This window comes from Aspergillus piperis, assembly GCF_003184755.1.
Source record: "Aspergillus piperis CBS 112811 unplaced genomic scaffold BO85scaffold_1, whole genome shotgun sequence".
Classification (NCBI taxonomy): domain Eukaryota; kingdom Fungi; phylum Ascomycota; class Eurotiomycetes; order Eurotiales; family Aspergillaceae; genus Aspergillus; species Aspergillus piperis.
In genome coordinates this window covers 1,972,583-1,993,320 of record NW_020291591.1, presented here as the reverse complement: position 1 = coordinate 1,993,320, position 20,738 = coordinate 1,972,583, and the positions used below count along the sequence as shown (strand labels likewise).

At 52.1% G+C, this 20,738-nt stretch overlaps 7 protein-coding genes and 1 non-coding gene across 8 annotated transcripts; 3 read left to right on the top strand and 5 right to left on the bottom strand.

Moving 5' to 3' along the window:
* Positions 1 to 482: 482 nt before the first annotated feature.
* On the top strand, positions 483 to 1,900 carry BO85DRAFT_359286 (uncharacterized protein; the record flags this gene model as incomplete). The annotated part of the gene is made up of 7 exons (XM_025655503.1): positions 483 to 656; positions 713 to 900; positions 954 to 1,138; positions 1,192 to 1,309; positions 1,361 to 1,428; positions 1,486 to 1,516; positions 1,567 to 1,900. The coding sequence occupies 7 exons, from the start codon at positions 483 to 485 to the stop codon at positions 1,898 to 1,900; spliced, it is 1,098 nt and encodes a 365-aa protein (XP_025521123.1).
* A 1,588-nt stretch (positions 1,901 to 3,488) lies between these two features.
* Positions 3,489 to 5,534, top strand: BO85DRAFT_494954 (TolB family protein; the record flags this gene model as incomplete). The annotated part of the gene is made up of 2 exons (XM_025663890.1): positions 3,489 to 4,924; positions 4,982 to 5,534. 2 exons carry the CDS (start codon positions 3,489 to 3,491, stop codon positions 5,532 to 5,534), a joined length of 1,989 nt encoding a protein of 662 aa, XP_025521122.1.
* Positions 5,535 to 6,406: 872 nt separating this feature from the next.
* Positions 6,407 to 8,186, bottom strand: BO85DRAFT_515740 (alpha/beta hydrolase). The gene is made up of 4 exons (XM_025664802.1): positions 7,778 to 8,186; positions 7,587 to 7,725; positions 7,414 to 7,522; positions 6,407 to 7,363 (listed from the first exon to the last, which is right to left on the bottom strand). Exons 1-4 carry the CDS (start codon positions 7,970 to 7,972, stop codon positions 6,517 to 6,519), a joined length of 1,290 nt encoding a protein of 429 aa, XP_025521121.1. The 5' UTR covers positions 7,973 to 8,186; the 3' UTR covers positions 6,407 to 6,516.
* Positions 8,187 to 8,462: 276 nt separating this feature from the next.
* On the bottom strand, positions 8,463 to 8,576 carry BO85DRAFT_t5. The gene has a single exon. It is a non-coding gene; the product is annotated as a tRNA-Leu (tRNA).
* A 348-nt stretch (positions 8,577 to 8,924) lies between these two features.
* On the top strand, positions 8,925 to 11,212 carry BO85DRAFT_465117 (Zn(II)2Cys6 transcription factor; the record flags this gene model as incomplete). The annotated part of the gene is made up of 4 exons (XM_025662034.1): positions 8,925 to 8,929; positions 9,107 to 9,618; positions 9,727 to 10,624; positions 10,676 to 11,212. 4 exons carry the CDS (start codon positions 8,925 to 8,927, stop codon positions 11,154 to 11,156), a joined length of 1,896 nt encoding a protein of 631 aa, XP_025521120.1. The 3' UTR covers positions 11,157 to 11,212.
* BO85DRAFT_361805 (TauD/TfdA dioxygenase family protein) lies at positions 11,202 to 12,454 on the bottom strand (the record flags this gene model as incomplete). The annotated part of the gene is made up of 5 exons (XM_025655600.1): positions 11,202 to 11,377; positions 11,423 to 11,554; positions 11,614 to 11,662; positions 11,720 to 12,160; positions 12,299 to 12,454. The coding sequence occupies 5 exons, from the start codon at positions 12,452 to 12,454 to the stop codon at positions 11,202 to 11,204; spliced, it is 954 nt and encodes a 317-aa protein (XP_025521119.1).
* A 378-nt stretch (positions 12,455 to 12,832) lies between these two features.
* Positions 12,833 to 13,971, bottom strand: BO85DRAFT_494936 (uncharacterized protein; the record flags this gene model as incomplete). Its single annotated transcript, XM_025663889.1, has 1 exon — positions 12,833 to 13,971. One exon carries the CDS (start codon positions 13,969 to 13,971, stop codon positions 13,132 to 13,134), a length of 840 nt encoding a protein of 279 aa, XP_025521118.1. The 3' UTR covers positions 12,833 to 13,131.
* Positions 13,972 to 15,792: 1,821 nt separating this feature from the next.
* Positions 15,793 to 19,640, bottom strand: BO85DRAFT_465116 (PLP-dependent transferase). Its single transcript, XM_025662033.1, has 6 exons — positions 18,492 to 19,640; positions 17,819 to 17,915; positions 17,303 to 17,722; positions 16,676 to 17,240; positions 16,294 to 16,621; positions 15,793 to 16,236 (listed from the first exon to the last, which is right to left on the bottom strand). The coding sequence occupies exons 1-6, from the start codon at positions 19,500 to 19,502 to the stop codon at positions 15,868 to 15,870; spliced, it is 2,790 nt and encodes a 929-aa protein (XP_025521117.1). The 5' UTR covers positions 19,503 to 19,640; the 3' UTR covers positions 15,793 to 15,867.
* Positions 19,641 to 20,738: the final 1,098 nt, after the last annotated feature.

Here is a 20,738-nt window from a genome sequence, read left to right as displayed (position 1 = left end):
AAGCTACTTCAAGTCAGGGACCAGGAGCACACGACAGGTCGCGTGTGTGGAGTCCTCCGTGGAGCATCAATAGATGAATGACTGTGCCAGCTGGAAACCATCCCGCCCTCCTCCATACTCATTGGCACACTTCCAATCCACACCAAACAAGACATCAAGAGATCTCGGGCGTGTCCGGCTGCACCCACGGACCAGGTTCATGCGCATAACTTCCTTCGACCTTGGTCTGGACAGACTGAGATCCACGATCCCTTTCCCTTCCGGGCATAGACAGGCCGATTAGGTTGACTTAGCTGGCTATCCCCTGATGGCCTTACGCACACCTGCCAGGATCAGAGATTTTTTATCCCTGGTCTGTCCCGGGGTACAAAGTCTTTTGCTGGAGCCTACCCCGGGTACTCGTCGGTCCCTTCACAGAATACGGATGATTGCGTTGAATTGTTTCTTCTTCTACTCAGCGGTGCGGCTCGGTCAGATGCATCATGTTGCCCTGGATACGGGCGGTTGACGACAATGCCTCTCAGGCATCAGTCGTCGTAGTCCCGACCATTGTGACCACGGTCATTGCTGTGGTACTCACCCTGCTGCGGCTGTACGTTCGGAAGTTTGTCATGAGGACACTGTCCTGGGATGACTGGTTCAACCTCCTCGCGACGGTAAGGGCTGCGCTGGCAGGACTGTTCAACGCTTTCACTGATATCCTATGCCTTAGTTGACCACCCTCATCGCTATGGCCTTGATCCTCGCTGCAGTCCCGTACGGACTGGGGCGCCATTATGACACCCTCGATGTCGATCATGCCGTCTACTGTATAAAGCTCATGCGGATGTGTCTCTTTCCGCTGCTGTTCTCGACCATCTTCTTGAAGATCTCCATTAGCCTTCTCTTGATGAGGCTGTTGTACGTCTTATCCCAGAGTAACTCAACTGCACATAAGCTGAGAATGCGCCTAGTCTTACAGCCAAGGTGTGGAAGATATTCTTCTGGTGCTTCATTGCCTTCAATACGATCACGAGCCTTCTTGATGCCGCTATCGTCCTCCCTCAATGTGATCCGGTCGCGCGGACATGGGACAAACGAGTGGATGGAACCTGTTGGCCTAGTTCGGCAATTAATGGGGCGGCCATTGCGCAAGGAAGTAAGAAACCCTCTGATATTCCTTTGGATTACCGGCTAACTCCGTAAATGTAGCAATCGCCGCAGGAACAGACATTGTGCTATCCATCCTACCCATCGTGTTTCTATGGAAGGTTAAAATCCCGATCAAAGTGAAGGCAGCCATATGCGGGCTCATGGCACTGGGGTTTGCGTGAGTCTATTCTATGCTTGGGCCGGACGGTATGCTGACTTCGTATAATAGGAGTGCGGGGTTTGCACTTGCGCGAACAATGTACGTTTCCACCTTGACCGAGTCATCGGATCCTACATGTACGTGAATAACCTTTCGATCCAACTCTTGTCATAATAATTCTAACATGGGACTAGGGGACTACGTGAATCTCTACATGTGTGCATTGTAAGCGAGCTCCTTACCACAAACACTTCGTAATGCTAACCACTATACAGCCTAGAATCCTCTATTGGAGTCATCGCTGCAGCCGCACCCTCTGTACGGCCTCTCCTTCGTCCGGGATTCTGGAACAAGGAATACTCCCGGTCGAGATCCCGCTCTTTCCCGCTGCATACCTTGACCGCCAAGAAGAGCGCACGGCCGGTCTGGGGAGATACCCTGTTCGATACCAGGCTCGATCTGGAAGACCGCCCGATCAATTCGAGGGACAGCGAGTCCAAGCTGTGGCCACAACTGAGCATGGCTATTATGAAGCGGACATCGATAGAGGTGGTGACCAACTCTTTAACAAATAGCGAGGTGAAGGCCATGGGAAGGCGAAGTGCTTAGAGATTTGTACAGATAGAGAATGGTTGGATGCAAAAGTTCCCCACGTATAGTTTCTGCTACTGAACAGAGCTAGAGAGGCTAATGCCACTCTAATTACCCGCTTATATACTCATGCCCGCCGTTTAGTCCCCCTTACCGACTGCTGACTATTTAACGTAAGACGGAAAAGTGTTGTCTGTTTTTATTTGCATCCATTCAACCTCTATTGGAGGTATGTGCCAGATCTGTCTACATGTGAGTGCTGATTTATACTCTTCTCCCATGATTGTGCGCTGGAGCTAGGAAAACCTGACTCCTTGATCAATCTCACAAACTAGTGCCAATTTCGCAAACCCCTTTATCAGATTCTGGTTATCAGATTAGATTACCCTCGGTACCGAACATGCACATGTGGCGAAAATCACAACTGACAACTTCCGAGAGCAAAAGTGGACTCCTCGCTTGGTCGTCGTCATGATATGGTCTCTAGCAGAATAGATTTTCGTCGGCATCGAATGACATCGGAGCAATAAGGTCGTGGACATGACTCTGACAGTGGAGAAGTCGGACATCGGGGACATCCAAATTGATCTGCTCCGACAGGTACTGCAGATCTTATCCCTCCTGAGTTCTGCGCGCCAAGAACTCCTGCACCCTTCACATTATGTCTGTCGTATTCTTGTCCATCGAGTACGACGTTTCTGCTCCAAGAGGGCACAACAGAAAAGGGTGATATGAATATATGGTCATACCTTATTCATAACGTCTCGAACCCACCGTCGCAGGAATCACGATATCTGCTCGGCTCTATCAACGAAATATTGATGCTGTTCCTCTACTTGAACTATGGCCAAAAACAAGGGTCACTAGTAGAATTGCCCCTCTGGGCTGTGGGTTCAGCCCTGAATTTTTGCTCCACTAGATGCGAACACAATGCTATTTCATTTCATTTGGTGCAGATTGTCGTCGGACAACGGACATCGGAGAGAACTCTCCGTCCGCGTCATTATTCATGCCCCGAATCATTGGACTCTTGCAGATGGATGTACAGCACTTATCTGGTAATCCGGGTGTCCGCCAACATCCGGCCGTGTATAACATCCACATCATGCCCCACAGAGCTGGAAGCCGGCAGCTGATCCGGAGTTCCAGCAGATGTATAGCGAAGCAATACCATGTTGCCCCAGCATACTATCCGCTCCGGTCGAATCCTATCAGTCTGTTGCCAGGCAGAGGCGAACAGATACAACGTGTTTGGCTGCACCGTATCCAGTCCGCGCAGGACTCGCTAGGGTATGAAGCAGGATTGTGCACGGAATGCACATGTTCCACATTACCCTGACTATCTCAATATCCACCGGGTACATGATTTAGCCGGCATCATCCTCAGTCCCTAAATGAAAGGGACGCGCAAGTGGATGTCACAGAACAGGGCTCCACGCTTAGCAAAGTTCAGCAGATTCTCCATCAGACGCGGGGCAAGCGCGATTTTGGCTGCAGGTCGGAATGCATAAATACCACCGTCTTCTCGCTCGTCAATGCTCTGCTCAGGCGTCACTCAGTTGAGGATCAGTTCAAGTCTTAGAGTATCGGGCAGTCCTCCGCAACCATGCGCTACTCCCTCCTCCCCCTTCTTGGCGTTGCCGCCGTCCCGGCCCTTGGAGGCTGTCCCTTCGCACACACTGCGAATATGGACGTTGATGACATGGTGAAGGCACACGCTCGCATGTCCCGAGGGTTGGTGGCATCCAAGAGCAGCCCCTCAACTGTTCCTACCTCCTCTACTACCGCTATCGTCGGCAAGAAGGGCGTGTTCATGATGAACCGCATTGCGCCTGGGACCTCTGAACTATACATTGCCAACACAGACGGCAGCAATGAGCGTCCACTCCTCTCCCACCCCGTCTTCGAGTACCACGCCTCCTTCTCTCCAGACGGAGAATGGATTACTTTCACCAGCGAGCGCAACGGCGACGGTAACTCTGACATCTACCGGGTGCGGGCCAATGGCTCTGATCTACAGGAGCTGGTCGCCACCCCAGCAGTGGAAGACTCCGTCGTGATCTCTCCCAACGGCCGTCTGGCAGCCTACGTCTCCACCGCCAACAACATGAAGGCAAACATCTGGGTCCTCGACCTGCAGACCGGCGCGCAGTGGAACCTCACCAACACTCCCAGCACTGCCGCCAACTCCTCCCTCATGGAGAGCTATCTCCGCCCTGCCTGGTCCCCCGATGGCGAATGGATCGCCTTCTCTTCGGACCGCAACACCCAATGGGACGGACACGGCGAGCCGACCTTCCTCGGCCGCACAGGCTGGGAGACGACACAAGAGCTCTCCCTTTACGCCATCCGTCCCAACGGCTCCGACTTCCGCCAGATCATCTCCAAGCCATACTACTCGCTGGGATCTCCCAAGTGGTCCGCCGACGGTAAACGCATCGTCTACTACGAAATGACCCGGGAAGATACCTACAATGCCCACCGTCCGGAAACCATCACCACGGCCAACTCAACCATCATGTCGGTCGATTTCGCCACCGGCACCGATGTGCGTGTTGAAGTCGCCGGCTCGGGCGTCAAGCAATTCCCGCAGTACCTAGATAGGAACGGCACCATCGCCTACACCCTCAAGGGCGGCACCAGCGAGGGCTTCTACACCACCGCAGGACTGTACGTCAACACGACCTCAGCGACCCTTCGGTCCCCAGCGTGGTCTCCCGACGGCAAACAAGTAGTCTACGAAAAGACCACCTGGAGCATCCGCGCGGGATACAAGAAGCTGTACAGCTGGGACAGCGACTGGGACTACCGGTTCACGGACGTCTTCCCTCAGATCTCGCACCAAGAGCGCATCGCCATCACCCAGAAGCAGCTGGGAAACTCGTCCATCGTGACGCTGAACACGACCGGCGCTGACCTGCAACTTGTCTACGACCCCAGCACGGCAGACTTCGTCAGCGACAACGAAACCACAGGTCTGAGCGCCTACCAGCCCAGCTGGTCCCCATGCGGCGAGTGGCTCGTCTTCGGCGTGGGATTCTGGTTCGAGACCCGAGAAGCCTCCGGCGGATGGATCGTGCGTGCTACCGCCAACGGGAGCTACTCGGAGGTACTCGTGAATAGCAGCTACGCCATCACCGAGGACGGGGCCCTGAACAATGGATTCCCGAGCTTCTCACCGGACGGCAAGAAAGTAGTGTATCGGGTATGGGGAGCCGACACCGCGACATACGGTAACGCCAGCGAGATCGGGTTGCGGGTGCTGGACCTCGAGACACGCAACACAACTGTGCTGACGACTGAATGGGATAATCTACCCCAGTTCTCCCCGGATGGAGAGCTCATCCTGTTCACGCGCAAGACCAGCACGTACAACTATGATGTGTGCACCATTCGACCGGACGGGACGGATCTACGCGTGTTGACGAGTAGTGGTGCTAACGATGCACATGCGGTGTGGTCGCAGGATGGGAGGATTATGTGGTCGACGGGAATGTATGGGTTCCGCTTTGAGTGTGCCTTGTATGATGATACGTTTCAGCCGTATGGGCAGATCATGATTATGGATAAGGATGGGGGGAATAAGAAGTTGATGACGAATTCGATGTGGGAGGATTCGATGCCGTTGTTTTTGCCGAGGGAGGTCCTTTAATCAGTTCTGGGAGGGTGCTGTAGTTGTTGGGGTATGTATGTAATTGGTGTACGATAGGGAGTACATAAGTTGTAGTTGTAGTTACAGCGCGTTGGGGGGGATGGAATGACAGCTGTGTTCGATCTGATCCGGTGTAAATATCTTGAGAAAGCAGGATCTACGTAACCTTGCTACCTCAGAACAATATGGCTGGGAATTGACGGGAGCGACATTCTGCCTTTTTCTACTCAGTCTACTGCTTAGTGTGTATGTATGAGATGGTTGTACAACGGATTTAGATCATATTGGTAGGACCTGTCCGAGGGAACAGCGTTGACGGTCGGTTCTATAGCATTAAGTCTTTCAGCAGTGGAAGATTCTTCTTTCAATATCCATCCCATATATGCATCCATAACACCAATCAATGGCAACCCCACTTGCAGTCACTACATGTATTGAGTGACATACAACATTCTAAAAACCCCCATATATCATTTTGAATGCAGCCGGCATTACACTAGCATTTCGTCAACATCACTCTCATGACGGTTTGAATAAGTGTCCCACGCTGAGGTCACGTCGTCTCAATTAACTTCCCCCGATGTTACATTCGCACAAGACAGTTTCCACAACCGGTGTATGACAGCTCATATCATGACACATCTACTATCATGTTTTTATACCGATGATTGACTAAGGTTCACAACAGAAGACCGTCGCGTTATCCTAGATTCTTGGTGTGATCTCAGGATGGTATACTCCGGACTTTTTGTCACTGTCTACTATGTGTCTAGGTTTCTCTACGGAGAATTTCTTCCGTCTTTTGCACTTCTTTCTTGTGCAATAGTACTCGATTTACTGAAGAGGTCTTTAGACCCAAAGCTGGATATAATCACAGGATCTGCTGAAGTTTGGATTCTCCTTGAATAATTCCGAAAAAAGCACTATGGTATTATTACTTTAGTCGAAAGCCAGGTGTCAGAGTGAGGCAACTACTAAGATCTCATAGTTTGCTTTTCCGTGACTTGGCTGCGCGGAATGAACTGGGAGACTTGATCACCCTGCGCCATTCTTCATTCAGCACCAAATGATCGCGTTTAGCCATCTTCTGTTTCTTTTCCTTCCACTCCCGCTCAGTGTCGCGGTATCCGCGCATAACCTCATCTAACCAGCTGGCACAATGGCCGGCTGTCTCTCCCACCACCTCAAAGGCGAAGAAGTGGCCTTGTTTGGGTAGAGTAACTTCCTTGACCTTGTCTTTTCCCCCGCTGCCCCCAACCCCTTGACCACAGCTCTTGATTCCTTCCCGAAGATCCTTGAGATTCAAATAACTCACTTCGCCAAGCAGGAAGAGGGCCGACGGTCGTAATGATGGCAACTTGTGGAATGTACTGGGTGGTTCGGGCCGATACACCGGAAGAACAGCCACAGAGGGGTCCACATCCGCATGGGTTGAGCGATCCAACTGAACCTGGCCATCTGTCATTCCAGCGTGGAAGCGTTCCCGGATTTGGCCCAGCACATCATGATACTTGGTCGTGGTCAGCGTGACAGGCGGGTCGGCAGCGTCTACATTGTCGGGCAGGTCGGGATGCAGGGCCGTGGGCAGGTCCCGGAACCCATACTGTACCATTAGTTTGAGACAACGGGGATCCCATTTCTTGAACACTTTCTTGTAGCCTGCAGCAGCAGCGGCCCTATTTAGCCAGACGTCATCACGCCACAAGGCAAAGTTGACAGGACCGGGCGGATCAGCGCCAAAGCCCATCTTGGGCGGCAATCGTTGAATTACCGGGTCGAAGAGGATGACTGAGGTTAGTAGACGAGGGTGCATCAGTGCCAGATTCGTACTTCACAGGGGTCAGCAACCATCCATCTAGGGTAGTGAGTGGAGACGCACATGATGGTACCTCCAAAGCTGTGGCCCACCCCTACTAGCGGTCGGGGCATCTGGTCGCGGAAGTGGTTGATCATCAGGAGAAGGTCGCGGGGATGGTCCATCCATGAGCCTAGAAGATGACCATTTTAGCGGGGGTGTTATGGAATCTGGGCGAAGCAGGGCCAGTCACGCACAGTCCATGCTAAGTTTATCTTCGTTGATTACTCCACTCATGCCCATGTTGGCAACGTCCGCTATCCAGATACCGCGAATGTGAAAGTTGGAATGAGCGGACCGTGCGAGAAGCTCGTCCCAGAGTGGCTCGTAAAGCTCCTATTCCTGATTAGCGTACTCTTATCCGATGGCTTCAAATGCCACTATTCACCTTGGGGAAGCCCACAGCATGAACTGCTATGATGGTGACAGCATCAGCCGGGACGGGATCGGGTAGATGGCGAGGCGTGTATTGCTTGATGTGGAGATGCAGGACATCTTCTTGGTCCACGGTACTGCCCGCATACTCCCGAACATAACACGCGGGGATGATGTGCTCGGTGACTCTGAACTTCGCGGTCGACATTATTATAAACTACAGTAACGGCGATGTTTATGGAAGGAGGAAATAAGCCGATGATGATGAAGGCGGGGGGGAAGTAGCTGATGTAGTTGGAGCTGAGTGAGACGGCAAGTCTGGGTCGGGCGGCCCACTTCCCCCCGGATCTCGAAGCTGGCCAGTGATCCACTCAGTCAAGTTGACAGTTGGATTCAAGGCGTACTGGACTCTTGTTGTAAATATGGTCACTATTATAATCTTGATGGTATTGTGATCGATTCTTGATGTGGGGAGTTGGCTGTGTAGTACACTGGACAGATACACCGTGACACAGTCATCCCGATAAGGGCTGCCACGGGAGGGACAGACAAATCGGGATAATACTTGTGGAAGAGAGGGAGATGCGAACTTATCTCAAAGGCATTGTTGTTGTGACTGTTTTTATTCATTCGCCTTCAAAACAATGCATTATCTTCCCGAGCGACCACAACAAAAAATTTAAATGGGAAAAAAGATATGACAAGAGTGGGACTCGAACCCACGCCTCTTTCGAGACTGCAATACATCCAACTGAGTTGGACAAGCGAAATTCACTTGAGTGCAGCGCCTTAGACCACTCGGCCATCTTGCCTTGGATGGGATATTGGCCGAAGCTTTGCATACATGTTGACAACAGATTTGACCCCAACCTGACACATTGATGCACGTGTGGCCTGCGACTGCCCTATTTTCTTTTAATGGAAAACAAGTATAGGTATTTATCTAGAGCTGAACCCAGTATCATCTATTTGGATTTTCTCTGGCGAATATATTAATCCCAAAATTGTGAGTTGTGATGAAGAGTTTGCTACTACATTGATCTGCTATCCGCGGATATATTCAGTCTCAATCTCTAACCTCAGGTTGACTGCCTGTCGGTAACCTCTCCGACCGTGTTAAATGCTTCGATATGGTTGGCCAGTAAACCGTCACCAATGCGATGGCGTGCGTCGGCGGAACCATCGCCTCATCACCGCCACGCCCAGCCCGGGAACTACTTGAATTGGCGCCTCGGCAGAGGAATCTATCATTTCAAGATGCGGGGAAACACCAGGGATGGCTAATCCTCCCTTGTTCCCCGTGTCCAATTTTTGAACTGCAACCTTCACCTCCCGTCATGAGCGCTGAAGGAAGAATTCGCAAACGTATCCCCAAGTCATGTAAACGCTGCCACCGACGCAAGCAGCGATGCGTCGGTTATCCGACCTGTACCGGCTGTGAATCCGCCAAACAGCCCTGTCTGCGATCCGAGTCCGTTCCCTCCTGGCACCATGCCATGTCCAAGGGGGCTTTGGTGCGCCGAATCGAAGTGCTCGAAGCGCAATTATCCGCTGCACTGGAACAGATTCCCCCGGATGAAGAGGCGCCAGCAGAACCGCTGTCAACGGGCGCAAAACTACAACCCCATGACTCCCGAGCTGGAGTGGTCTCAATGATGGCAATGAGCCAGGAGGGGAGCGACAACCTGGCTTACCTAGGACCCTCGTCAGGAATGTCCATCGCAGAAGATCTGGGCCGTCTGGTGCAAAACGCCGTCTGGCTGAGGTCCATTCCCATCAATGGCAGTCACCACCAACCTCCGCCGGATTGCGAGAGAACCGCAGCCAGCACCGCATTACCGAGCGAGGCTGTTGGTCTGCGCCTCCTGAATGCCTATTTCAAAGACATGCATACCCGTCTCCCGTTTCTTGATCGTGCGGAACTGATGCAATTGCATGCGACCGTACGAAAGTCCCCGTCAGATCAGATGAGCGAGGCTGCACGGTTCAAACTGTTCATGGTATACGCCATTGGCGCAGCTATTCTACAGATGACCGAGACCTACGACTCCACGCCCCCGAGCGCGTTTGTAGCCATGGCACTACAGCTGGAATCTGTCCTCGGGGAATCGCAGTCCTACATGAACATCGAAGCACTCATGTTACTCGTCCTCTATCACATGCGAACATCGTCTGCCACGAGAGTATGGTATCTGATAGGTCTAGCCATGCGCATCTGTATTGATCTAGGGTTACACCGCGAATCTCAGTATCAGAAGATGCGACCGTATGAAGGGCAGATGCGCCGGCGATTGTTCTGGTCTGTCTACCTGGTTGAGCGATATGTGGCCTGGTCTTTGGGACGGCCGTTCAGTGTTCCCGAGGAGGATATTGATGTCCATGCTCCAGCGGATCTGGATGATTCGTGTACCAGCGACGAGCTGGTTGAGCAGGCTTTGCAGGGCTCAGTGGCTCCGCGTGAGCCGGCGCGTGGAAGGAAGCTTCGGAGATTTATTGCTTTAGCGCAGTTGCAACGCATCATGTCACAGATTCATACCCGGGTTTATCGGACTGATAAGAACATCGCAACGCTAGTCCCGGAGACAACTCCGCTGCTTGCTGCGTTGGAGGAATTCGAAATATCGCTGCCGGCAATGGCACCAGAAGAAGACGATTTTGTCCATATGCACTGGAACAACGCCATTCGGATGCTCATTCAGCGGTTCGTGGGAGTCTTACCGCGGGGGGATCCCCTGATTGAAAAATGCTTGTACGCGTCAGGGCAGATGTGTCAGTGTTTCAAGCGGCTGCGACAGCGCGATTCATCTGGGTACTCCTTTCTCCTAGTTAACTCGCTGTATATGGCTGGATTGACTATCTGGTGAGCAGTTCCTTTTCTTCCAATACAATAGAACCAGAACTAACGAGATAGCCTTTGCCTCTTCCGAGCCCCTCAACTGTGGACAGTAGCCGTGTCAAATGATCTGAGAGCCTGTTCTTCTGCGCTATTCGTTATGGCGGAGAGAAATCCTAGTCTGAAGAAGTACCGAGACGGGCTGGAGATGATCATCAACCGCGTGATGGAATCTGTCAATGATGCGGCCAAGGCCGATCCTATGCTAAGTGATTCCCATACCGAGGACGTTATTCCCACACCACATTCTGAGAGTGTGAGCGCACAGACCGACGTGACGACTGGGAATTCTCATTTCTCAGCAGGATGGCTCGACTTTCAGTATCCGTTGCCCCCTATGGGAGGGTTAACTGGACACGATCCATATGGGCAGGGATCTGCAGCAGGAGACACACCCGACATCTGGCATACATTCAGCGAAATGTTCCCGGAGATATGGTCAAACGACCTGTTAAGCATGGACATGTCTGATGGGCTAAACTGGTTTACTCCGGAGTAGATAGTAACTAAAAGATACCCAATCCCGACATAGTAATGAAAATAACTACAAATGAGCCGGAGACAGCGTATCTTCAATCCCCAGATCCTCCCTCCTCGACTTACTCTCAGGATCAAAGTAAGGCACCTCACCCACACCGACTGCGCGATTGCCACTTCTAGGCCCAAAACCCTCGTGATCACCAGTGGCCGTATGGAACACGCTGCGATTATCCCAGATGGCTATATCGTCAGTATCTGCATGAGTCCAAGGAGTATACAACATACCAATATCATTCGGCTCATTCCACTTGAACCGCACCTGCAGATCATGACCGTAGGTAATCAGATCATGAAAGTACTGCAGCATATTCGCACTCTCCCTCCGATTCAACTCATTAATCTTGCTCGGAAAGGCCCCTATTCAATATTAGCACACATCATTTTCACCCTCACACCCACTAACGACATAACCATACCAATCGGGAAGACCGACTTCCACCCCGTAATCGGATTCGTCCTAACAACCTATCCCAACAATCAGCGACCCTCTCATACCCCAGCAATCAACGAAAAAGGTCATACCGGATGCACGGCCTCCAACTCATCCCCCACATTAACCGGCGCGCCCCTCTCCCCCTCATAGACCTTAACCCCCATCCTCTTAAACCCCTCCCCAACATGGGTAGCACTCAACCCCTCCAAGAACCCCCTATAGGGCTTACTTATCCGATCATAAACCTCATACCCGGAAGCCCACAACGTATCACCCCCGGTAACAGGCAACTGCGTCAACCTAAGACTGGAGAAATCCGCCGGTGCCTTCTCAAACGCAATATCACTATGCCAGACCGCCGCCATACGGGTATAATCCGATCCCTTGTAGAGTTTCTTCCGTCCTTCGGAGTTGATCGTGCTGATTTCGGGGTCGGGGTCGCCGAATTCCCGCGAGTCGTTGGTTACGGGGTGGATGTGTAGGCCGTGGGTGGCGGGTCGAGTGGTGAGGTGGCCCATTTGGAGGATGAGCTGTTTTTGGAGGTCGTTGGTTAGGTTGTGCTGGGCGCGGAAGAAGACGACGCCTCTTTCTGCGACTATTTATACCGATGTCTTGTTAGATGGGTGGGTGGGTAGGTGGGATGGGATGGAATGAGATTTACCGAGGACGGCAAGGTCACGAATACGCTGCTCAGCATTGGGGGCATTGAGAATGTCGTCGACAATGTTGCAGCTGTCTTTGGGGAATTCGGTGCCGATGACGGGTGTGACTAGGATGGGGTTGAAAGCATCAAGGGAGCCGGTGGAGTGGATTCGCTGGGGCATGGTAGTATGAATGTGTATCTTTCTGTTTATTTGCAATATGATTAGTGGTTTGTAGTATATGTTTGTAAGTGGCAGATATCGATATTTATGTTCAGCCGGGTGTGGTGTATAGATCGGCTTTCGGCGTTAGGAGGGTGCTAGGATCTGGAGATATCGCCGATTGCGTTATGGGTGGGAAGGATGGTTTCACTAGGCTTGGATGGTATCATCGGGGTTAATGAGATTCATGGATGCACAAGTCAGTTTAGATGGGTATAGTTCGGACAATGGTTGTGTGGTCGGCGACGAATCAAGATAATACCTCCAACCCTGTTGTATCTTGTTTCAGTTTATGCTAAAAGACGGCTTGTATAATTTGCACAGCAGCTGTATGCTAAGCTCAGAAGTATGCGGGTGTTACAAATTACTAACAGTCTGCAATGGACGGATCTCCACAACGCTATGCATATGCATCTGATATCTCAAAGCTCCACAAACGATCATACAGAAGGCTCAAATCGCTGAAGAACAATACATCCAATATACACAAAGAAGAAGAACAAATAAGATACCAAGAAAAAAAAAATCCATCATCCTCATCGATGACGACTCCGATCGGTAATGTCATGCTGCAATCATGTCGAACATTATCCCGGGTATCAGACCAAACTCATACACACCCCCAACTATACTCGCACTCAAACCATATTCGCCCGATGCTCATCCGAAGGCGTCCCCGGCGCCGTCCGGTTCATCGGCACACTCAGAGTCTCACTAGCCGCCATGGAGGTAGGCCTCCTCGCCATCTGATCCAGATTGAGTTGCGAGTTGGAGGCGAACATCATAGAGGCGCGGTCAAATTTGGCCTCGCTCTGGGGCCGGCCATCGGCCAGCGGCACCATGGAGTAATCGGCTCCCGCGTCGGCCTTCTTGGCCAGACGGTTGGTCTTGGCCTTCTCGCGGAAGCAGAGGAAGAAGGTGAGGGCGAGGAAGATGAAGATGAGGATACTGAAGGTCACAATGGCGGCGATCTCGCCACGGTGGTTGTACTCCTTCTGCGCGGCGGAGACGGTGCTCGTAGCGGAGGTGGTGGTGCCAGTGGTCGTCGAGGTAGTCGTCGTGCTTTGAGTGGTCGAGGTGGCACTGGTGGTGGATTGAGAGGATGAGGATGAAGTGGTGCTGCTGCTGCTGGAGCTTGTGCTCGTGGCAGTGGTTGCAGTCGTCGTCGCACTGGTCGTCGAGGTGTCGGAGGTGGTGGTGGCTTCGGTAGTGCTGGACGAAGTGGATGTAGTGGAGTCTGCAGTGGTGGTGGCTGCATCCGTTGTGGTGGTGGTATCATCGGTAGTAGTCGCCCTCTTCTGGAAGTTCAAAGAACGGTTATACCGCTTGGGCTTGAGGTATTGATCAACGATAGATGTTGGTTGAGCGACCGGCGCTTCGGTTTGCGGTGACAGCGAAAAAACTCCAGCCGCGGGCTCCGCGTGCGCAAGAGCAGCGGATGATAGGGCGCTGAGCGCCAGCAGATAACGGAGTTGCATGATGGACTAGAGGAGGGGTCGGATATAGGCAGCAGCAAAGTCGGGTAGAAGTAGTTAGGATGATGAAAGAAGAGGAGGGCTAGGAGGAAGAAGAGGAAATCGGGGTAGAGAAGGGATTGTAGGGCCCATCGGAACAGAACTACCGACAGGCCCTCAAATATGAATGACGAGCGAGATGATGGGCGAGAGAGCCGAAATCTCTGCCAGGCCAATCTTGCTGGCAGTCGTCGTACTCCATACCGTGCCTCAACTAGGGCTGAGGCTTTCGCAGGTTATTTTTATAGCGATTGACTCGGTGATTGGCTTCGGGGATCCGGAGTGGGCCGTCGGCCACTCAGCGGCCACGCGGCTTTGGCCCACCCATTGCTTATTCGTTTCTTGTCATTACTTTCTAGCGATGGATTGCGATGGCACCGGCTTTATCTTGTTCATTTCCAGTAGAGGATGAGGTATCCTTTTCAACCCCAGCTGGGATTACTCCCTTCGCGATCACAGGGAGCAAAGAATCACCAATATCCACAACATGAACCCTCACCACACCCCTTTTTCCACCCTGACTCCACTGCACCACATCGTGAGGAAAAGAATTTAGCCCAAGCACACCAAATCTGGTTCCAACCGAGGCGTATTCCCCGCTAAAAGCTTCGCTCTCCCCAACAGAGGGCTGGGCAAATGCAACGGCCGATCGTCGAACTGGTGAGCGCCTTGGGAATGGTCCACCCACGGAAACCCAGCCACGCCGAACTGGCCATCTCGAAGCACAAGAATAGCAGAGTGAAACCTAACTCTGAACAGAGGTCGATATCTGCGCCACGCTACTTACGGTAGTCACTCCACGGATTCAACTCCTTCAGGTTTAATGCTGTTGTCGAAATGGACTAAAAAGGTGTGTGATGATGCATTCACGCACCATCTTACGTGGTTTGTCCGTCTCATCTCCACTTACTAGCCCATATTCTGTGTGCGCCAAAGATCGACGCGTTCTGGCAATAAATCAATTCCCGGCTTAACCTTAAAATGATGCTAGTGTTTTTCTACCGCGTTTTCTAGATTCCACGCAATTTTCTCCTTTACCGTCACAGCCTTTATTCCCCGATGAAGCAAAACTTAGAAAATCTAAATACTTAGTTAAACTGCCGGTTTACCCATTCCCCGCTCATAACGGTAGACGCAACCAGTAGTTATCGCCGATAGGCTTGATGCCATGCTGTATTCCAGAATTCTACGTGAGCCACGTATGCGCCTACTCGGACTTGAACTGCAGGGGAGAGAATATATATTATTAGCAGTATTCGACTGAAACTGCATTTCGTAGTTTCGGAGATTTCGGGGCCACCTGCCAGGACCTCCTTTGCCGTGCTTCCTTTGATTACAGTGATGTACTAAGTATGTTGTCGGTGGTTGATGTCTCCGAACATCTGAGACGTATCATATGCGTCTTAATACTTCCAAAAAAAGAGAAGTTGCGTGTGGCGCACTCACCTCAGCAACTAGCACCGTCCTGGCGACCGAACCACTAATAAATACGATACTAGTACGGACTTGGAGGCCTGTGCTCTAGCTGCTGGTATGCCGACCGAGGTCGCAATGTTTGCGCCTAGTGTACCGCATCTCGAAGAGTTTGAAACAAAGATGTCGCAGTGGATGGTTGTTTAGAGGCATCAGTGCAGGTCAATCGATCCTGTTAATGGTTTATCTCCTATTGGATTATCACTGAAATCTTGATCAAACAAAATCCTCCGCGGGTCCAATACTGAACATAAACCTATCACTGACTATGAATGCGCTGTGATGGCCATGATACTAGAACAGTTTCCGATTGTGATTGATTTCATTAGTTATACTTGTGAACATCACTCATACATTCATTACTCATACAGGCCAACTCCGCTGCCATCAGCTCAACCCCGGCCACGCCGACTCGAACCCCGTGTCGAATCCCAGCGACCAATTCTCATCGAGGAACGGCCACTGCCACATCTCCGCCTCCACATCTGCCCATTCACCACTACCACCGCTACTTCCACTACCGCCTGGCGCTGTTAGCTCGGCTACCGACATGCGTCGCACTCCAACTCCCTCCGAAGATACCCCCGGGCGCCGTCGTGAAGCAGGCGCCGTTTCAGGTCGCGAGACACGAATATCGCCGTATTCATCGAGGGTGCCAGCTAGGGTGAGATGCTCCGGGCGGGAAACGCCCGTAGGGCCTTGGGCGCTGGTTCGGGCAGTTTCATAGAACCGGTTGGCTTCTTGGAGGGTTCGCCACTATCACCTGTTAGTCTTTCAACAGATATTGGATGGGAGGTGTGGGGGTGGTCGTACCCAGCTCGTTCCCACATCCCAGAACCGACACAGTCGCTCCAGATACTCCAGATTCATCTTCTTCTCTTCCTGCGCGCGCGCCAGACCCCCCGGGTACCGGCCCGGACAGACAGTCCCATACATGTTAATATGGGCGGCGACGAAGACGCTGAACCCTGCGTAAGGGGTAATGACAGGAGTAGCGCAGGCCTCGAGAGCAGCGAGTATAGCGCCGATGTGCTGGGCTGTCGCGAAGAGGTGGTCAATGGCTTCGTCGTCGGCGGGATCGTGATGGTCGATGAATGATTTGGGGGTGGAGAGGAAGCGGTCGCGGTAAAGGAACAGAATACTATCGTTGTCAGTAATGATCACATCAAACATCGGGACGGTCAAATGAACAGACCTCATAAAATACACCAGGTTGATATAGGCGAACAACTCCCCCGACCCCAAAGCCACATGCGCCTGCGCATTGGTCTCGGGATACCGTACCGTCGCATCCTGAAGCCCCCTCCACTCGTCCAGCTCGGCTTTGAGCATCTCCCACGAGCGAAGGGACAACCCTGCCGATCCTTGCGCCCGACCGCGACGGCTCTCATTGGCGAATCTCAGTATGCGAACGAATATGTCAAACCCCCGTGTGACGATAGTCAATCCTCGATCGATGGATAGATTCAGTGCCAGAGAGGATGAGCGGTTCATGTCCGCCGGCATTAAGCGCGGCGTGGCTTTTCCAAAGGTGAAATCGGAATCGCTGATGGGGAGGGGCACGGAGATCTGGCGGAAGGAGAGGGCAAAGTGTTGGCGGGCGCCGGAGCTGAGCTCACAGTCCTGCGCGAAACAGCACCAGTAGGTGCGGACCAGCTGTTCGTAGGTGATGCGATGAGCGGGCAGGTCGAGAAGGGGTTGTTGTTCCATGGTGTCATCGGCGGTCTTGAGGAGGGATTGGATCATGTAGGTGGCCATGCCTGGATGCACCCATTGTGTTAGTGATGGTCGGGCTGAAGGGGTAAGTTGAGTGGAACAGTACCGCTGCACATCCATGCGCGATAAGGCCGACCAGACCCCCATTCATACAACGAGATCATCACAAGGGATTGTGCAAGATAGAGGGAGGGAGCTTCGAAGGCGCGATGGGCCAGTTGAGAGCGCGCATACTCGGCATAGGTTTCAGGAGCAGCCAGGGCGGCGTCGGGCATGAAGCGGGCGCATAGAGAAAGTAGAGCTGAGAGAAAAACGGGTTCCACCGCGGAGGCATTGTGGGAGAGATCGGCGATCAGCGAGGGATAGTGGAGGAAGTTGACGACGGGGAATTTCTTGCGATAGATGTCGCATGCTGCGATGAGAGTGGCCGGAGCGATGGCAGCGATGGGGTTGGCGGAATGAGAAGGAGTGGGCGTAGGAGCAGGCGAGCTGGCTGTGGGAGTGGTCGCGGTGGTCCTCGTTGCGTCTGTTGCTGTTCTTGTCCCTGTTCCTATCCCTGATGCTGAACCTGAACCTGAACCGGTTCTTCTGATGCTGGCTCTGCGAGGGGTTCGGGGCGTACGCACACCGGAAGAGCGCGGATCGGTCAGGACGCAAGTATCGCGATTGAGGCGGTGGCAGCGACGGCAGGGAGGATGGCCATCGTGGATGCACTTGACCTTGGATTGTCTAGTAAGTGAGCAATTGGTAAAAGTGATTGGACAGGATGGGTTGGAATGGAATGGAATGGAAGTTGAAGTGAGGGAGCTTAGCTTACCGACAGCTGTCGCAGGAAATGGACAGGCGCATTATTGCAAACCACCTCAAAGCCGACGCGGGAATAAATTGAGATGGAATTGGCCAGAATTGAGGGGCGGGAATTGTGTGAGGGGCACGTGAGGGGTATCAAGATTATATTCCCGGCGGTCGGGAAAAACAGAAGGAATATCGGGAATAATGAGGGGAAATGCCCTATTCTTTGTCACGGAAATTGCAGCAAGTGGATTCCATCAAGTAATTTCCCCAACAGTCTGGCCCGGCCATTTTGTCTCTCCCTGTTTATTTTTAATTAGGGTTCCATTTTAATCTTCCGATTGACTCATGGAGATCTCATTAGTTCATCATATTAAACTCTGTCTGTCAGGTTCTCTGTCTCTCTATTAGATAGCTCGGGTATTATTATCATGACATTAAGATTGAAGCAAACCCAACTATGCCTGATAGATGGCCTCCAGCCACTGACACAGTTTATCCACCGCCATCTCATCCGTAGCCCAAGCTGTCACAATGCGAATCACCGTGCCAGTTTCACGCTTGTCCCACTCGTAGAACCGAATGCGCTCCGCCAGCCGATGCAGCATCGCATCCGGTACCACGACAAACACCTGGTTGGTTTCTGTGTCGGCCGCCAGCTCCCATCCCATGCGCTCAAACTGCGCCGAAATGCGCCGTGCCATGGCATTGGCATGTCTAGCCAGCTCAAAATACAATCCATCCCGAAACAACTCGGCAAACTGCACCCCCATGACGCGAGACTTGCCCAGCAAGGCTCCGCGCTGCTTGATATTAAATTCAAACCCTTCGGCCAGACTTCTGCGCACCACGACCGCCTCGCCCAGCAAGGCGCCCATCTTCGTGCCACCGATCCAGAAGATATCCGTGTAATCGACCATATCGCGCAGGGTGAGATCATTCATCTCGGCGCTCAGCGCCACCCCCAATCGCGCTCCGTCCACATGCAGCAGTAAATCCCGCCGTCGACACGTCTCCGACAGCCGCCGCAGCTCACTCCGCGTGTAGATCGTGCCCACCTCCGTCGCATTGGAGATGTACACCAGCCGCGGCTTGGCCATGTGCGGGAAGAAGGTATTGCGATCCAAGACCCGCTCGAGATTCTCGGGGGTCATTTTCCCCCGGACCCCGGGCACGGGGATGACTTTGTGGCCGGTGGCTTCGATGGCTCCGGCTTCTTTGTCCAGGATATGTCCGGTTTCTACAGCCAGGACGGCTTCATACGGCCGCAGACAGCTGGCAATAGAGATGAGATTGGCGGCCGTTCCGCTGGGGACAAAGTGGATGGCGACTTCATCGTCGGTGGCTTGTATTTGAGAATAAATTAATTGACGAGCTTCGTGTGTGTATTCATCGGTGCCGTAACCGGTTTGTTGTGTGGCGTTGGTGAGGAGGAGGGACTGCAGTAGGCGTGGATGAGCACCCTCGCTGTAGTCATCCAGGAAGCTGTATGGTTGGGTGAGTTTGACGATCATTGTGTGTCAACCCTGTTGAAGGTTTTATTGGATATATGGAGATGTAAGATGAAAAGAAGGAAAAAGAAAAAGTCGGGAATTGAGTTTTGGGAAGGAAGCTTTATGAGGAGAAAATGTGTGAGGGGAAATGGATGTCATTTCCGCTCGGGAATGGTTCGGGAATGTGAGTCATGTCAGGATGAAGCCAGAATTTGACAAAGAGAAATAAGATGGTCGGATCCACTAGGTGGGCCGATTCTAAACTTATCTGTGACAGCTAGATAACCAGATAGATGTACGCCAGATAGATTGTTGGTGGCTATGATAGTGATGCCTGTCTAAGCTCTCTAGTAGGGTTATGGTCACCATAACCCTCACCAGATCCCGTACAATTCCTCGTATAGTTCTATCAAATCCCAAGATCAAGTGGCCGGCAACGCCGGGTTCTGGGCTTATTGATCGACCGAATCCCTGCTTAGCTGCCGCGGGCGATCAGATCTCCTCGGGAATATGTACAAGCATGGGTTTCGACAACGCTCCTGCAAGGCGGATCTCTACTACGACCAGGGAGGCAGTCACCGTATCATAACAGAACAGTTATTGTCGTGTATCCAGATAGAATCTGAAAACATGTACTATTGTAATTGACTGACTAAAGCCGATACTAGTTATAGATCAATATATTGTATACTAGCGCTAGTTCTTGACTAACTTGGTATCACTCCAGGCTGCATCGTCTGATATGCCCTATTTCCGCCATTTATTTGCACTCCCACACCGACCATTTCAGGAACCATGTGATGCAGACAACCGTCAAGGATGTACATAATAGTTGCTCTACCTCCCATGCAGCATTGAATGATACCATCGTGTTCTTACAGCAAACCCGACGCAGCAAAGCAGCCGATCGGACTGCACTCACTCACCGGAGAAGATGCTTCTGTTTAGTCCATAGTCAAGAACGATTTCACCAACGATTGAATTGGTTAACAAGTCATAGAACAGGCAAGTATGCCGCATGCCAAGACGAGACACATTCCCTGATTCCATCCTTCCACAAGATCGTTGTTCAACGGATTGAGCAAAGCCCGCGATAAACGGGAAAATAGCGGGATTTATCAATCCGGGATTCCCGATGCGGCTAGGCCCTCGGAGCGCTCCGCTTAGTCATTAGTGCTTACGAATCGGCCAGTTTCCGAAGGGGTAGCTGTATCCAATCAAGTCTTTCATATTCGTGAGCTATGAAGTAGCACCGTC